General features: G+C 41.4%; 1 protein-coding gene across 1 annotated transcript in view; it reads right to left on the reverse strand.

Moving 5' to 3' along the window:
- LOC126271931 (Down syndrome cell adhesion molecule-like protein Dscam2) overlaps window positions 1–18099 on the reverse strand; it is a 1166847-nt gene that overhangs the window by 216437 nt on the left and 932311 nt on the right. The window contains exons 11-15 of the mRNA XM_049974347.1: window positions 12978–13250; window positions 6553–6834; window positions 2551–2670; window positions 2265–2438; window positions 1867–2154 (exon numbers count right to left, since the gene is read on the reverse strand). Coding sequence (XP_049830304.1) covers window positions 1867–2154; window positions 2265–2438; window positions 2551–2670; window positions 6553–6834; window positions 12978–13250 — 1137 coding nt within the window. The remainder of the gene's footprint in view (window positions 1–1866; window positions 2155–2264; window positions 2439–2550; window positions 2671–6552; window positions 6835–12977; window positions 13251–18099) is intronic.

Raw genomic sequence — 18099 nt, forward strand, 5'->3', positions numbered from 1 at the left:
AAGCACAAGAGCATCAAGCGCTGATAGAAAGCACTGAAGCTGAAATCGTTATGGGAACAGAAAGCTGGCCAGAGACAGATTCTGCCGAAATTTTTACAGATGCGCAAACCGTGTTCAGAAAGGACAGATTAAATAACGTAGGTGGTGGCGTGTTTGTGTCTGTTGGTAGCAGTTTATTTTGTAGTGAATTTGAAATAGATAGTTCCTAGGGAATTACTATTGGTGGAGGTTATACTCAACAGCCGTACCAAAATAATAATTGGCTCCTACTACCAACTCCCCGACTCAGATGATATAACAGCTGAACGCTTCAAAGAAAACTTGAATCTCATTACAAATAAGTACCCCACTCATACAGTTATACTTGGTGGTGACTTCAATCTACCCTCGATTTGTTGGCGAAAATACATGTTCAAAGCCGGTGGTAGACAGAAAACGTCTTCCCAAATTGTACTAAATGACTTCTCTGAGAATTACTTTGAACAATTAGTTCATGAGCCCACACGAATTGTAAATGGTTGCGAAAACACACTTGACCTCTTAGCCACAAATAATCCTGATCTAATAGCGAGCGTGATGACGGATACAGGGATTAATGAACACAAGGCCATTGTAGCGAGGCTAAAAACCATATCAAACAAAACCGCTATAAATAAACGCAAAATATATCTATTTAAAACAGCAGATAAAAATTCGCTTGATGCCTTCCTAAGAGAGTGTCTCCATTCCTTCCAAGCTAATTATGTAAGTGTAGGCCAGATATGGCTCAAATTCAAAGATACAGTATCGAAAACAATAGATACGTTCATACCGCATAAGCTAGTAAGAAACGGGACTGATCCACCATGGTACACCAAACACTGTTGCGGAAGTAACGAAAATAGCATGTCAAATTCAGAAGAACGCAAAATCCTCAAGACTGTCTAAGTTTCACGAAAGCTCGAAATTTAGTGCGGACGTCAATGCGAGATGCTTTTAATAGTTTCCACAATGAACCATTGTGTCGACATATGGTGGAAAACCCAAAGAGATTCTGGTCGTATGTAAAGAACACCAGTGGCAAAAAACAGTTAATACCGTCACTGCGCGATAGCGATGGAAATGTTACCGATGATGGTGCCACTAAAGCGGAGTTACTAAATACAGTTTTCCGTAATTCGTTCACGAAAGAAGACAAAGTAAATATTCCAGAATCCGAAACTAGAACAGCTGTTAGCATGAGTGACATAAAAGTACATATCTTAGGTGTTTCGAAACAACTCAAATCACTTAAGAAAGGTAAGTCTTCCGGTCCAGATGGTATACCAATCAGGTTTCATTCAGAGTACACAGACACAATTGCGTCTTTCTTAGCAATCGTACACAATCGCTCACTTGACGAAGGGTCTGTTCTTAAAGACTGGAAAGTAGCACAGGTCACACCAATATTTAAGAAATGAAATAGGTGTAACCCATTGAATTACAGACCCATATCACTGACCTCAATTTGGAGTAGGATTTTGGAGCATATACTGTATTCGAACACTATGAATCAACTCGAAGAAAATTACTTAGATATATCTTTAACAGTCCGTGTAGCTCTTCGTCATTATTCCTGAGTTGTGTGGGCCCCTCAAGTAAAAGGTGTTGAGATAAATAATGATTTGCTTAGTATGTGTAGTATCGTTCCCCTGGCTAGATCGTTATACAAGGTGGACCAATTTAATCCACAGTGAGGAATAACTCGGTATAGAGATGAGATACAGCAAAATGTTTTAGATAAAAATTGTAGGTAGCAAAGAACTCCAAACACTTGATTCTTTTGAAGCGTACTTGTAACAAGATTACATGCAAGTAAGTGCTGTTGCGTGGATGGCAGATATATACCTTTCACAGTCAGATAAATTGTCATTTCATCCTGTCCAAATTCATTCGTTGCAGAGCATCGGTAAGGTCCAGCGTCTCTCCGACTGAGATCTTCTAGGTGAAGTTCTGCAGCGATACCATTGGGTATCTGCCTCTCTAACGTTTGTGTGTGGCTTGGTGTTAATGACCGATGAGATGCTGTCCATGATATTCGAAGTGGAAGGTCACCTTCAGCCTCACACGTTAGGACTGTCGCTTCTCCAGCAGTGCCGCTCTGATTCATGGCCCTAGTGCGAAAATGTGCTGGCACTGTGAAAGGAAAACATTGTAAGTTATCAGATATTGTTCTCTTAGAACTAAATACAGCGACTGGAAAATGAACTCCAAACAGTGGTTAAGACTTTGACTCAGCTGCTTACCATTAACTCGTAAGTAGACCACCTTTCTCAGTTCAGGACCAATACCGTTGCTAGCTTGACATGTGTAATGACCTTCATGACTTGGATCCGCTGCTCTGATTATAACTGACCCATTAGAAGAAATTATCATCCTTTGTCCTGTTTCCAAGGGTATGTCTTCCATTGGTTGGCCACCTTGCAGGGGGAGAAATAATTCAGTGAGACTGAAAATTGTAGAATTTTTTTGTGACTAGACATTAATAATTTAATATAAATGTTTCATGGAAGGACGTGTGGCATAACAAACCTTTGGCTTTCATCCAGGTGATGGTAGGAACCGGAAAACCATTGGCTTGACAGTGAAGCGAAACGGGGTGCTGATACAGCACTGATACGTCTTGAGGCTCTATCAACCATGTTGGAGCAACTGAAATCAGTATTACGTGATACTTCTGCTGCAATCTCATCTGGTAAGTATTTCAACTCTAAGTGACTACGAATATTTTCTCAGAAATACATAAAAGAACTCATCATAACATTTTTATTCTTTTGTTACGTAAATAGGATGCTCTTTTATGAAGAACGCTGACACTGAGAATTATAGGGAATTTTAAGCCTGTACCCATATTTTCCTTTAGCTTGATATGCCACAACGATTTTTCAAACAGCGTTGTTAGTGATATCCACGAAAAATAAAGAAAATAATATATTTTATTCTAGTCCTATGAGCAAATAATCATTATGTTATGCGGATTAATCATTTTAATTGTCAAACTCGTTAATCTGCAGTGTTATGCACAAAAAATATGTGAATTTCACATTCCTTCGAGAGTAAACGCTAAGTACCATACAGTTTGAAATTGTTGAGTCTGTAAGCGCAAAGACATCACCAGCTCAAGAGTGTCACAAGAGCTTTGTAACCATCATATGTAAGTAGACACATTTAATTAAGAGTAGTTGTGAAAAAAGCTGTATTTCGGCATTATAAGACACATCTTGGCGTTTATTTCAGTCAATTACCATATAGTGCCATATATCCTAAACGACAGAGTTAGGAACAACACCATGCACGTAAACAGGAAGTATCAAGTGTCTATATTTAGTTCAATGAAAACTAGTTACACTTTTACTTCAAGATGGAAGAATACTACAGAAACGCCTCAAGTTAATTGAATACTTGGCAATGAAAAAATACTGTCTCATGGCCATTTTGTGGTAACCAAGTGAAATACTGTAAGTAAGTTTAGAAAAAAATGTAGGCTTTAAAAGAAAATTGTTTCATTTTCATTTTGCTGACATTAAAACTATATACAGGGTGTTACAAAAAGGTACGGCCAAATTTCAGGAAACATTCCTCACACACAAACAAAGAAAAGATGTTATGTGGACATGTGTCCGGAATCGCTTAATTTCCGTGTTAGAGCTCATTTTAGTTTCGTCAGTATGTACTGTACTTCCTCGATTCACCGCCAGTTGGCCCAATTGAAGGAAGGTAATGTTGACTTCGGTGCTTGTGTTGACATGCAACTCATTGCTCTACAGTACTAGCATCAAGCACATCAGTACGTACCATCAACAGGTTAGTGTTCATCACGAACGTGGTTTTGCAGTCAATGCAATGTTTACAAATGCGGAGTTGGCAGATGCCCATTTCATGTATGGATTAGCACAGGGCAATAGCCGTGGCGCGGTACGTTTGTATCGAGACAGATTTCCCGAACGAAGGTGTCCCGAGAGGAAGACATTCGAAGCAACTGATCGGCGTCTTAGGGAGCACGGAACATTCCAGCCTATGACTCGCTACTGGGGAAGACCTAGAACGACGAGGACATCTGCAATGGACGAGGCAATTCTTCGTGCAGTTGACGATAACCCTAATGTCAGCGTCAGAGAAGTTTCTGCAGTACAATCTTACGTTGACCACGTCACTGTATGGAGAGTGCTACGGGAGAACCAGTTGTTTCAGTACCATGTGCAGCGTGTGCAGACACTGTCAGCAGCTGATTGGCCTCCACGGGTACACTTCTGCGAATGGTTCATCCAATAATGTGTCAATCCTCATTTCAGTGCAAATGTTCTCTTTACGGATGAGGCTTCATTCCAACGTGATCAAATTGTAAATTTTCACAATCAACATGTATGGACTGACGAGAATCCGCACGCAATTGTGCAATCACGTCATCAACACAGAATTTCTGTGAACGTTTGGGCAGGCATTGTTGGTGATGTCTTGATTGGGCCCCATGTTCTTCCACCTACGCTCAATGGAGCACCTTATTCTGATTTCATACGGGATACTCTACCTGTGCTGCTACAACATGTGCCTTTACAAGTACGACACAACATGTGGTTCATGCACGATGGAGCTCCTGCACATTTCAGTCGAAGTGTTCGTACGCTTCTCAACAACAGATTCGGTGACCGATGGATTGGTAGAGGCGGACCAATTCCATGGCTTTACGCTCTCCTGACCTCAACCCTCTTGACTTTCATTTGTGGGGGCATTTGAAAGCTCTTGTCTACGCAATCCCGGTACCAAATTTAGAGACTCTTCGTGCTCATATTGTGGACGGCTGTGATACAATACGCCATTCTACAGGGCTGCATCAGCGCATCAGGGATTCGATGCGACGGAGGGTGGATGCATGTATCCTCGCTAACGGAGGACATTTTGAACATTTCCTGTAACAAAGTGTTAGAAGTCACGCTGGTACGTTCTGTTGCTGTGTGTTTCCATTCCATGATTAATGTGATTTGAAGAGAAGTAATAAAATGAGCCCTAACATGGAAAGTAAGCGTTTCCGAACACATGTCCACATAACACATTTTCTTTCTTTGTGTGTGAGGAATGTTTCCTGAACGTTTGGCCGCACCTTTTTGCAACATCCTGTTGTTGTTGTTGTTGTCTTCAGTCCTGAGACTGGTTTGATGCAGCTCTCCACGCTACTCTATCCTGTGCAAGCTTCTTCATCTCCCAGTACCTACTGCAACCTACATCCTTCTGAATCTGCTTAGTGTATTCATCTCTTGGTCTCCCTCTACGATTTTTACCCTCCACGCTGCCCTCCAATGCTAAATTTGTAATCCCTTGATGCCTCAAAACATGTCCTACCAACCGATCCCTTCTTCTAGTCAATTTGTGCCATAAACTTCTCTTCTCCCCAATCCTATTCAATACCTCCTCATTAGTTACGTGATCTATCCACCTTATCTTCAGCATTCTTCTGTAGAACCACATTTCGAAAGCTTCTATTCTCTTCTTGTCCAAACTAGTTATCGTCCATGTTTCACCTCCATACATGGCTACACTCCAAACGAATACTTTCATAAACGACTTCCTGATACATAAATCTATATTCGATGTTAACAAATTTCTCTTCTTCCGAAACGCTTTCCTTGCCATTGCCAGTCTACATTTTATATCCTCTCTACTTCGACCATCATCAGTTATTTTGCTCCCCAAATAGCAAAACTCCTTTACTACTTTAAGTGTCTCATTTCCTAATAAAATTCCCTCAGCAGCACCCTATTTAATTCGACTACATTCCATTATCCTCGTTTTGCTTTTGTTGATGTTCATCTTATATCCTCCTTTCAAGGCACTGTCCATTCCGTTCAACTGCTCTTCCAAGTCCTTTGCCGTCCCTGACAGAATTACAATGTCATTGGCGAACCTCAAAGTTTTTACTTCTTCTCCATGAATTTTAATACCTACTCCATATTGTTTCCTTTACTTCTTGCTCAATATACAGATTGAATAACATCGGGGAGAGGCTACAACCATGTCTCACTCCTTTCCCAACCACTGCTTCCCTTTCATGCCCCTCGACTCTAATAACTGCCATCTGGTTTCTGTACAAATTGTAAATAGCCTTTCGCTCCCTGTATTTTACCCCTGCCACCTTCAGAATTTGAAAGAGAGTATTCCAATCAACATTGTCAAAAGCTTTCTCTAAGTCTCCCATTTCGTCGTCATCTACACCCTCTTCCATTTCCATAATATTGTCCTCAAGCACATCGCCCTTGTATAAACCTCCTGTATACTCCTTCCACCTTTCTGCCTTCCCTTCTTTGCTTAGAACTGGGTTGCCATCTGGTAACAGGTAAAATTTAAAGAATTGGGAAAGTTTTCAAGCAATACAATGTTCGTTGTGTTTTGGAAGCACATCGAAAATAAGAATAATGTTTTTTTATTACAGTAAAGATTGAAGCACAATCAGAATAATGTTATTTCTTACAGTCAAGATTGAAGCACTGGAGTCTGACGGCATGCTTGTTTGCTTGTATACAGAACGACGCGAAAACTCACCTCTGACAATGAGTCTGGTCGTGTAGTTGGCCACGGCAGCTGCGTTGCTCGCTATGCACATGTAGTGGCCGGAGTGTCGAGCGGCCAGGTTGGAGAACAACAGGTTGCTGACAAACTCATGCTGCTGCTCGTGAACATCGGCCTCCTGTGGAAGAGGGCCTCCGTCTTTCCGCCACGTAATGGTGATCGGTAAGTCACCAGATATGATGCTGCAAGAAACTTGTGCTCTCATGCCCTCTTGCAGGTTGCTGGGAAACTGGAATGGAGCAATTTGAGGTGGCTCTGGAATGTAAGTAACATATACCCTGTTACAGGCTAGGATAAACAGTTAGGCGTGTTTATCACAGAGACATTCAGTCTAAAATTTTACTGTACTTCTGGTGAAGAGAGATAATTCGAAACCGCATACCGGTGCGTCAAGAAAATTACTTTTGACTTTTTAGAAAATTATTCTCGTCACTCTGGCACATATTCAATCAACTTTACTCTTTAGGCTAGCATTTTTATTTAACACATTCACAGCTAAAACTCCGCGCATACAGTATTAGGTTAAAGAGTATTAAAGAAAACAGTATTGAAGATATGAGTTATTATTATGTAAAAAAGTGAGAGAACATTATGTGTTTTACCAATTGCTTCAGAAACAAAACTTGATCCAACCTTGTACTCTGTATCGAAAGGAACTATCTTGATGTTATTTCCGGAAAAAAATCTGTCTCAACTATCTGGTTTGGCATCTTGTGTGCGTACTGAGAAGAGAGTTACATTTATGAGTCACAAATGGGATCTAATGTTCGTGTCAGTAACGCTGTATAATTGCATACATCAGCTGATTAGGTGTAAACATAGGAAATTACTTTGATTCTTCGGAAACTTCAATTTTACAACATACTCATCGTCTCTAACCTGGTATGATTCTGCAGCTTCTTTTGGCTATCAGTCTACCTTGTCCAGTTTGTTCCCTCTGTTTGGTGGCGAGAGTTGATGGTAAGTCTTCAGTTTCATAATTCATGGCTAACATCAGTTCTTCCTCTTAAGGTTTTCATCTCTTGAGTATTAGTATTGTGTAATCTATTTCAATTAGAAATAAACTTTACGAAGAAAATTGTTAGTTTCTTTCACTAAATATATGAAAAATAATTACTGCAGTTATTATAGGAAACGCGGACTCTTTGCCATCTTCTGGTGAATATGCTGGTCTCCGTGTGCACATCAACTGTTGTATTCAGTCTGATTATCACATAGTCACACTTGGGATTCCATTTAGATACGAAATGAAAAACCTAGACGTTCACTATCACAGTTTTAAGAAAAATGGACTCAGCACAATTAACTGAAGTTTTTGTACTTACGTTAATCTTTATAGATCACACTTGGCTCATGTGTTTACTTATGGCTCTCGATATCAAAATATTGCAGTAGTGCCTTATGAATTATTAACCTCCAAGCAGAGGGCTTGTAAGCATTTTCGACTGCATGCACATCGCTCTGCTTTTGCTGCAGAAGCGACAGCAATACGAGAGGCTTTAAAATTTGGTCACCGTTCTGGTCTTCAGAACCTATTTATTGTATCAGACTCAAAAAGTTTGTTACAGTTCATTGAGAACCAAAGTGGAACAGTAAAATGAACATCAAAGTTCCGGTAGCTTTACAAGAAAAGCTACAGAGCAAAAGATGAGGCATGTGTTTCCTCTTTATATATGTCTCACCTTGTGTAGTCCTTGTTTACGATGACTAGATAGTGAAGTTTGCGAAGTAAGCTTGTGTTCCTGGCGGCCCAATAATGAACCCCTTTCTGCCGCGGTCTGGTTTAAAGAGCTGATGACAGAAAATCTCCCGGGAGGAATGGGAAAATGATTGGCGCCTTGCATTCTCTGTTACAGTTCAAGATAATGCTGCGATTCAACTCATAAATTCACACTGGTTTCGAAAAAATCAGATGTGCAAGAACTGGCGATTACACAGTTAAGAGAACAGTACCAACAACGGCTCAACTTCTCCCCACATATACCGGATAAGGGTTAAGAGCAATCCCCTCTGTGAGTACAAGAAGAGAGAAGAAGTAGACGTAAACTACTTGTTGTTTTCCACAAAAGATTTTTACGAAGAAGGCAAAAACGTTGACTCGTGAAACCTGTGAAATTATAGGTTCCCCTTCCAACAACTACGGCAGTTCCATTGCTGCATAGATATATCCAGTTATATAAAGCCCTTTGTGGTTTCGTAATGAGCAATAAACTGTACTTATAAATTCCATGGAGGCTTTCACGGCCGGCGTCTTCATCAGTAAACACTTCCGATGTTACATTAACGATGTAATATCCTATTGAATGACTGCCAGCTCTGTTGTGCCCCCTTTTTGTATTTTCTTTCAGCTACTGTTTGCGTCATGTTACATGTTTAGCTAAGTTACTATGCATCTACCTGAATTCTGTACAATGTTCTTAAATTATTGAGCAGATTCTTTCTGTTGTGGAATTTCTACGTGAATATTTTATATTTGTACAAACTTATTGGCGGCAAGACGCAATGAACCAAAACCAATAAAAGTAAATAAACGAAACCAAATAATTAGAAAAGCAAAAAGTTATACAATCAGCTAAAATAGTGATATCCTTCCCTAATATTGCACTAATTATTTTATCGATATGGTTCAAATGGCTCTGAGCACTATGGGAGTTAACTTCTGAGGTCATCAGTCACCTAGAACTTAGAACTACTTAAACCAAACTAACCTAAGGACATCGCACACATTCATGTGTGAGACAGGATTCGAACCTGCCGTCGTAGCGGTCGCGCGGTTCCAGACTGTAGCTTTGTCGACATCCACGTGTTAGGCCGTTTGGATTTCTTCACTGTTCATTTACAGTGTGTCTGGTTTTCGAACAATCGAGGCAGAAAGAATCAGAAGAGGGAATCGTTGGCACTGTGTCAGAACTACTTACTTTTCTAACACTGCTTTTCATGGTTCATAGTAAACAACAAAAATTATTGTAAAGAACTGTATTACAAACAAATTTGCCAATAATTAACAATTTAGTTCATTTTTGTATCATTATTGTTATTATTAAACACTTTCACTATAAAATTATTGTTTATGACAAACCCAAACTTCAGGATGTCAAATCAGACACCTTTCAGCCGTCTAATTTCCAAAATTTTATTTGGCTAGAAGTTTCGGCGATTTAGTTCCCCCTATTCAGGCCTCTTCCTGACGTCTAGGAAGATTCCACCTCGGTTCCAGTCAAAATAGGTGCCAGCATTCAAATATTGGTATCTGTAGATTTCTGCTTGCTGTAGCAATCACTTCAACCGTCATCTGTCGGCACCTGTCGCTATAGTAAATAGAAATCTACAGATACCAATATTTGAATGCTGGCACCTGTTTTGACAGGAACTGAGGTGGAATCCTCCTACACGTCTGTCAGAGGTCTGAAGGAGCCATAGCAAATCGCCAGACCTCGTAACTAAATAAAATAAGTGAGGAAATTAGGTAGCTGAATGGCGTTTCATTTGCATTCTGTAGTAAACAGCCTTGTCCTTCAACCATCTCTGAAAAGATGGACATACAGAAATCTGATCTTCAGCCCATGATGCACAGATCTCGACTGAAGACACCTACACAGTTGAGCCAGTTATAAAGGATGATAAGAGGGAGGAGGAGGAGTAGGACAAATCTTATTGGTCTAATGGGTTTCTCGTCATTTTATTGTGCTACCATTGTCTGAGAGAGATAGGAAGATGGGAGGAGTTTCCCACCAATTTCATATCACGTGACCAGTATCGAGCTATGTCATTATCTTGAACATAACTCGCACAAGTGCCTAAGGTGTGTGGAGGGTTCCACTGGACGACCTTGATCAATTCCCTGTGGTTTCCTAGGGGGATAATATCAGATAAGTGTGTAACTTGATACCAAGTGTATAACCTGACACTGGAAGTGAGAAGATCGTTATCTCACCCAGAACTGGCCTTGATAACCTACTGCTTATCAGGTACAGTATAATCATATCACCAGATATGCAGGTTGCATTTCCCTGTGCTCCTGAGCTAGAGCCCTCCTTGATAAATACTCTCATAGCACCACACGCTATGCTGAACCTGCATTATGATGTTGCATGTAATCTGGCACATTCCACTCAGAGATACATCCACCATGATAGTATACTAGAACTGGGACTCATATGAGAAGATGATGAGATGCCACTCTTGTGAGTAGCACTGGCATTAGGAGTGTCGCTGTTGCAGCGCCTGCCTCTGTTGATGCATCTAGGGAAGCCATTAGAATGGTTGCCATGTTGATATTGTGTGGTGCTCCAGACGTCTCTTGATGCAAATCTGGCCGTTTCCAGATTGGAGGTACGTGACGTGGCTGCATGATCCAGGTCAGCAGTGTGAACAATGTGTCTGCTCTTTCGAGTGCTGGTCGTGCGTTACAGGTCAGATACTGCATGGCTTTACGGTCCACCTTACCTATCGAATCCGTAATTTTCCCGCAAAGAGCTAACATTAAAACGCAGTTTCTGAATGAGAAATCATCTCCATAATATACAGAATGTAGGTAGTGTTAATAGTATCTGCTTGTTTTGTTGCACTGAAATGGTAACAGTCTGTACATCCGAAGTTGGTACTATACTTCGTGCCAATTTGATGTGTGTTGCATACCGCGTTTATTGTGTTGCAAGTTTAATGTCCAGCAGTATGTTTTCCCACTTTTGTGAGCTAGCTTTTAGGGATTGCGGATGAAAGCCAATCGCTGTGATTCACCCTTGTCACTTCAGTTCCTTTTACTCCCGTACTATAGGGTTCAATGACTATTGTTGTCAGGCTGTCTGCGAGATCCATTGTGAAAAGAAGCTTTTGCGCCTATGCGGAAATATTCCTCATGATGAAAAGAAAGGGCCTAATAAAAGAAAGGAGTATGAAAGTACGAGGGTCACTCCAAAAGAAATGTACACTTTTTTTTAAAATCCATCTTTTATTCTACATTTTAGAAAGTTTTACAGTGTGTAGATACATCCTTTAGAAACAATATTTTCATTTCTCCACATAATTTCCATCCCTCTCAACTGCCTTACGCCATCTTGGAACCAGCGCCTGTATACCCACACGGTACAATTCTGGACCAACCTGTTGGAGCAACTGTTTGGCAGCGGGCACATGGGAGTCATCATCTTCAAACCTTGTTCCATGAAGAGTCTTTCAGTTTCCCAAAGAGATGATAGTCACGTGGAGCCAGGTCAGGACTGTAAGGCGGGTGTTTCAGTGTTGTCCATCCGAGTTTTGAGATCGCTTCCATGGTTTTTTGATTGACATGTGGCCGTGAATTGTCGTGCAACAGCGAAACATCCTGCTTTTGCCGATGTGGACGAACACGACTCAGTCGAGCTTGAAGTTTCTTCAGTGTCATCACATATGTATCAGAATTTATGGTGGTTCCACTTGGCATGATGTCCACAAGCAAGAGTCCTTCGGAATTGAAAAATCCTGTAGCCATAACTTTTCCAGCAGAAGATGTGGTTTTGAATTTTTTTTTCCTTGGGTGAATTTGCATGATGCCACTCCATTGTCCGCCTCTTCGTCTCTGGTGAAAAGTGATGGAACCATGTTTCATCACCTGTCACAATTCTTCCAAGAAATTCATCTCCACCATTCTCGTACTGTTCCAAAAGCTCGCTGCATACCGTTTTTCTTGTTTCTTTTTGAGCCACTGTCAACATCCTGGGAACCCACGTGGCACAAAACTTTTTTAACGCGAACACTTTCAGTATTTTGCAAACACTTCCTTCCCGTATCCCAAAGTAGCGTGACAATTCGTTCACTGTGATACGTCTGGTCTGTCAGCAGTCACCAAATCCTTGTCTGGAGCATGTGCAGTACGAGGCCTGCCACTGCGAGGACAATCCTCAATATTGCACTGCCCGCTTTCATCAAGTAACCTGCTTGCCCACCGACTAACTATACTGCGATCGACAGCAGCATCTCCATACACCTTTTTCAATCTCTTGTGGATGTTTCCCACTGTCTCGTTTTCATAGAACAGGAATTCTATGACAGCATGTTGTTTCTGACGAACGTCAAGTGTGGCAGCAATCTCAAAGACATGCCGTGACGGCGCCATTCACGGGAACAGTTTGAACTAAGTCTGAAAACAAGCGGAAAGGATGTATCTACACACTGTAAAGCTTTCATACACGCAGAATAAAAACTGTATTTTTTTAAAAATAGTGAGAAGTTTCATTTGGAGTGACCCTCGTAATTATGTAATTTCGTTGCGTAAGTCTTCCGGATAAGCCGTTATTACCTATCATACCTTGTACCAAAGACAGTCAGTTTCCAGTTCCGTGATCTAATTGGTGCTGCAGCCTGCGGTGCTAAAAGATGTCTGTTGTGGTACAGAAAAGAGATAGGAGGCGTGGACTCACTCATGACGTCGAGGTGGAGGCGGCCCTGCGCGGACTGGCCCTGCTGGTTGGTGGCGGTGCAGGAGTACTCCCCGCGGTCCGAGGCGCCCTCTACCTGGCGCAGCAGCAGCGTGCCGTTGGGGAAGGCGCGCTGGCGCACCTGCGACGGCAGCTGCTCGCCGGCGCGCCGCCACGACACGCTGGCGATGGGGTAGCCCGCCACCGGGCAGCGCAAGTACACGTCGCGGCCCGCCACCGCCGTCAGGTTGCGTGGCGCGCGCGCCATCGGCGGGCCTGTGGGGCCGGTCGCTTACTTTACTTGTGCAGCGAGCCAAACAGATCAAGAGCTGCTCACATACTTGTTAAAAACCAATGTATAACTGGTGCGCAAATGTGAAGGGCGAAAGTAACTTTCCCATGATGAATCAATGTCAAGTGTAATAGTTCGATGAAACTTGGACTATACGTAGACAGATCAGACTGAGCTGATGCTTTTCTGGCACCAGTTTCCATCGCTAGTGAAAGGTATGTGCTGAGATTCGATCAGGATAGAGCCAGTGAAAAATGTCGATAGTTCCCAACCGCAAAGTTGGACGAGTAGTACCTCTGCGAGTAGTAAGATCTTTGACAGCTAACAGAGCTAGGTGGACGCGGTAAAAGTTTGAGTAGTCGTGAGGAGATGCGCAGAGACAGCAGACGTGTTTCGAGTCGGAGCTAGATGCCTGCAGGAGGCAGGCGGGTCGTGACAGCATCGAAGTAAGAATTGGCGCTACGCACATAATAATCTATATATTGAGCGAAACTCGGCACATACCTGGGGATACTAGAAAGAATAATTAATAAAGTAGGTTTTCTTTGGTTAAATAATGTCTAAAAGCTAGATAGAAATCCGATTGTTGATGCAATAAGCATTTTGTAAAACTTTCTCGTAAATGCATGCTATACAAGTTTTTTTTTGTTTTTCACATGTGCCTTAAAAACTTGAACAATATATATTTTTTAGATAAAATTATAGTTTCATCTCACACCTTATGTCGTTCTCCGCATCCTGTGCTTGCATTGAACCAAAAGGTACATTAAAGTAAAGTTCCCATGAGTAAAGCTGATAATTTCATTTGTTGTTGTTGTGGTCTTCAGTCCTGAGACTGGTTTGATGCAGCTCTCCATGCCACTCTATCCTGTGCAAGCCTCTTCATCTCCCAGTACCTTCTGCAACCTACATCCTTCTGAATCTGTTTAGTGTATTCATCTCTTGGTCTCCCTCTACGAATTTTACCCTCCACCCCGCCCTCCAATACTAAATTGGTGATCCCTTCATGCCTCAGAACATGTCCTACCAACCGATCCCTTCTTCGCGTCAAGTTGTGCCACAAACTTCTCTTCTCCTCAATTCTATTCAATACCTCCTCATTAGTTATGTGATCTACCCATCTAATCTTCAGCATTCTTCTGTAGCAACACATTTCGAAAACTTCTATTCTCTTCTTGTCCAAACTATTTATTGTCCATGTTTCACTTCCATACGTGGCTACACTCCACACAAATACTTCCAGAAACGACTTCCTGACATTTAAATCGATACTCGATGTTAACAAATTTCTCTTCTTCAGAAACGCTTTTCTTGCAATTGCCAGTCTACTTTTTATATCCTCTCTACTTCCACCATCATCAGTTATTTTGATCCCCATCCCCAAATAGCAAAACTCCTTTACTACTTTAAGTGTCTCATTTCCTAATCTAATTCCCTCAGCATCACCCGATTTAATTCGACTACATTCCATTATCCTCGTTTTGCTTTTGTTGATGTTCATCGTATATCCTTCTTTGAAGACGCTATACATTCCATTCAACTGCTCTTCCAAGTCCTTTGCTGCCTCTGACAGAATTACAATGTCATCTGCGAACCTCCAAGTTATTATTTCTTCTCCATGGATTTTAATACCCACTCCGAATTTTTCTTTTGTTTCCTTTACTGCTTGCTCAATATACAGATTGAATAACATCGGGGAAAGGCTACAACCCTGTCTTACTCCCCTCCCAACAACTGCTTCCCTTTCATGTCCCTCGACTCTTATAACTGACATCTGGTTTCTGTACAAATTGTAAATAGCCTTTCGCTCCCTGTATTTTACCCCTGCCACCTTTAGAATTTGAAAGAGAGTATTCCAGTCAACATTGTCAAAAGTTTTCTCTAAGTCTACAAACGCTAGAAGCGTAGGTTTGCCTTTCCTTCATCTTTTTTCTAAGATAAGTCGTAAGGTCAGTATTGCCTCACGTGTTCCAGTATGTCCACGGAATCCAAACTGATCTTCCACGAGGTCAGCTTCTACTAGTTTTTGAAATTGGTCTGTAAAGAATTCGTGTTAGTATTTTGCACCTGTGGCTTATTAAACTGATTGTTCGGTAATTTTCACATCTGTCAACACCTGCTTTCTTGGGGATTGGAATTATTATGTTCTTCTTGAAGTCTGAGGGTATTTCGCCTGTTTCATACATCTTGCTCACCATATGGTAGAGTTTTGTCAGGACTGGCTCTTCCAAGGCCGTCAGTAGTTCCAATGGAATGTTGTCTACTCCGGGGGCCTTGTTTCGACTCAGGTCTTTCAGTGCTCTGTAAAACTATTCACGCAGTATCTCATCTCCCATCTCATCTTCATTCACATCCTCCTCCATTTCCATAATATTGTCTTCAAGTACATCGCCCTTGTATAGACCCTCTATATACTCCTTCCACCTTCTGCTTTCCCTTCTTTGCTTAGAACTGGTTTCCATCTGAGCTCTTGATATTCATACAAGTGGTTCTCTTATCTCCAAAAGTCTCTTTAATTTTCCTGTAGGCAGTATCTATCTTACCCCTAGTGAGATAAGCCTCTACATCCTTACATTTGTCCTCTAGCTATCCCTGCTTAGCCATTTTGCACTTCCTGTCGATCTCATTTTTGAGACGTTTGTATTCCTTTTTGCCTGCTTCATTTACTGCATTTTTATATTTTCTCCTTTCATCAATTAAAGTTAATATTTCTTCTGTTACCCAAGGATTTCTACTAGCACTCGTCTTTTTACCTACTTGATCCTCTGCTGTATTCACTACTTCATCCCTCAAAGCTACCCATTCTTCTTCTACTGTATTTCTTTCCCCCATTACTGTCAATTGTTCCCTTATGCTCTCCCTGAAACTCTGTACAACCTCTTGTTCTTTCAGTTTATCCATGTCCCATCTCCTTAAATTCCCACCTTTTTGCAGTTTCTTCAGTTTTAATCTACAGGTCATGACCAATAGATTATGGTCAGAGTCCACATCTGCCCCTGGAAATGTCTTACAATTTAAAACTTGGTTCCTACATCTCTGTTTTACCATTATATAATCTATCTGATACCTTTTAGTATCTCCAGGGTTCTTCCATGTATACAACCTTCTTTCATGGTTCTTAAACCAAGTGTTAGCTATGATTGAGTTGCGCTCTGTGCAAAATTCTACCAGGCGGCTTCCTCTTTCATTTCTCTCCCCCAATCCATATTCACCTTACTACGTATCCTTCTCTCCCTTTTCCTACTACCGAATTCCAGTCACCCATGACTATTTAATTTTCGTCACCCTTCACTATCTTCATAATTTCTTTTATTTCATCATACATTTCTTTAATTTCTTCGTCATCTGCAGAGCTAGTTGGCATATAAACTTGTACTACTGTAGTAGGTGTGGGCTTCGTATCTATCTTGGCCGCAATAATGCGTCCACTATGCTGTTTGTAGTAGCTTACCCGCATTCCTATTTTCCTATTCATTATTAAACCTACTCCTGCATTACCCCTATTTGATTTTGTGTTTATAACCCTGTAGTCACCTGACCAGAAGTCTTGTTCCTCCTGCCACCGAACTTCACTAATTCCCACTATATCTAACTTTAGCCTATCCATTTCCCTTTTTAAATTTTCTAACCTACCTGCCCGATTAAGGGATCTGACATTCCACGCTCCGATCCGTAGAACGCCAGTTTTCTTTCTCCTGATAACGACATCCTCCTGAGTAGTCCCCGCCCGGAGATCCGAATGGGGGACTATTTTACCTCCGGAATATTTTACCCAAGAGGATGCCATCATCATTTAATCATACAGTAAAGCTGCATGTCCTCGGGAAAAATTACGGCTGTAGTTTCCCCTTGCTTTCAGCCGTTCGCAGTACCAGCACAGCAAAGCCGTTTTGGTTAATGTTGCAAGGCCAGATCAGTCAATCATCCAGACTGTTGCCCCTGCAACTACTGAAAAGGCTGCTGCCCCTCTTCAGGAACCACACGTTTGTCTGGCCTCTCAACAGATACCCCTCCGTTGTGGTTGCACCTACGGTACGGCCATCTGTATCGCTGAGGCACGCAAGCCTCCCCACCAACGGCAAGGTCCATGGTTCATGGGGGGGGGAATTTCATTTATCAGAGTAAAATAATCTATATGCCATTGCACAGTTGGCAAATTATTCAGATCAGGACAGAATTTTTATTAAGTAACAAACATGGCCAAAATGAGTAAAGTTATCTAGAATGACAATTTTATGCCATTGCGCTACTGCTGAGTTGCATATATGTTTTATTATCGGCTAAACGGGAAGGAGTCCACAGACGCAGTCGGATGCAGGTTGGTGACTTTCATTTATTTTTACCACTAAACTTTCATGCAGTCCGATGTGTAGTTTGAGTAGTAATTTTCCAACAATATTTTCATGCAGTCAGATAAAGTTCAGTTCATTTAAATACGCAGTCAGATGCAAGTTTTATTACAGACTAAAGCAGTCACATGCTGTTCAGTCTAGTTTAAATTGAGAATTTTTGTTAACAAGACTTTTAAATTGAGAATTTTTATTAACAACACTTTCAATCGTCATTTTGATCTTTGAGTAGACTTCGATACTTATTTGTCTTCTGCTCTTCTTTTGCTGCGCGGATTTAACGGCAGGGCGTGCGCTCTGCTGGGAGGTGTGTCGGGATCATAGACTTACTAAATAAAAACTAGACCGCGCATTGGCGCTAGTGTCGCGTCCCCACATTGAACGTGATAGAAGCCGCCATTTGCAGGGAATCAGTGCGTAAACAGGGTTCGTTCGTGTGCTGCTTAAATTGTAACAGTATAATGGAAGCAAAGACGAAGACGGA

The sequence above is a fragment of the Schistocerca gregaria genome, chromosome 5, assembly GCF_023897955.1.
Source record: "Schistocerca gregaria isolate iqSchGreg1 chromosome 5, iqSchGreg1.2, whole genome shotgun sequence".
NCBI classification, from domain to species: domain Eukaryota; kingdom Metazoa; phylum Arthropoda; class Insecta; order Orthoptera; family Acrididae; genus Schistocerca; species Schistocerca gregaria.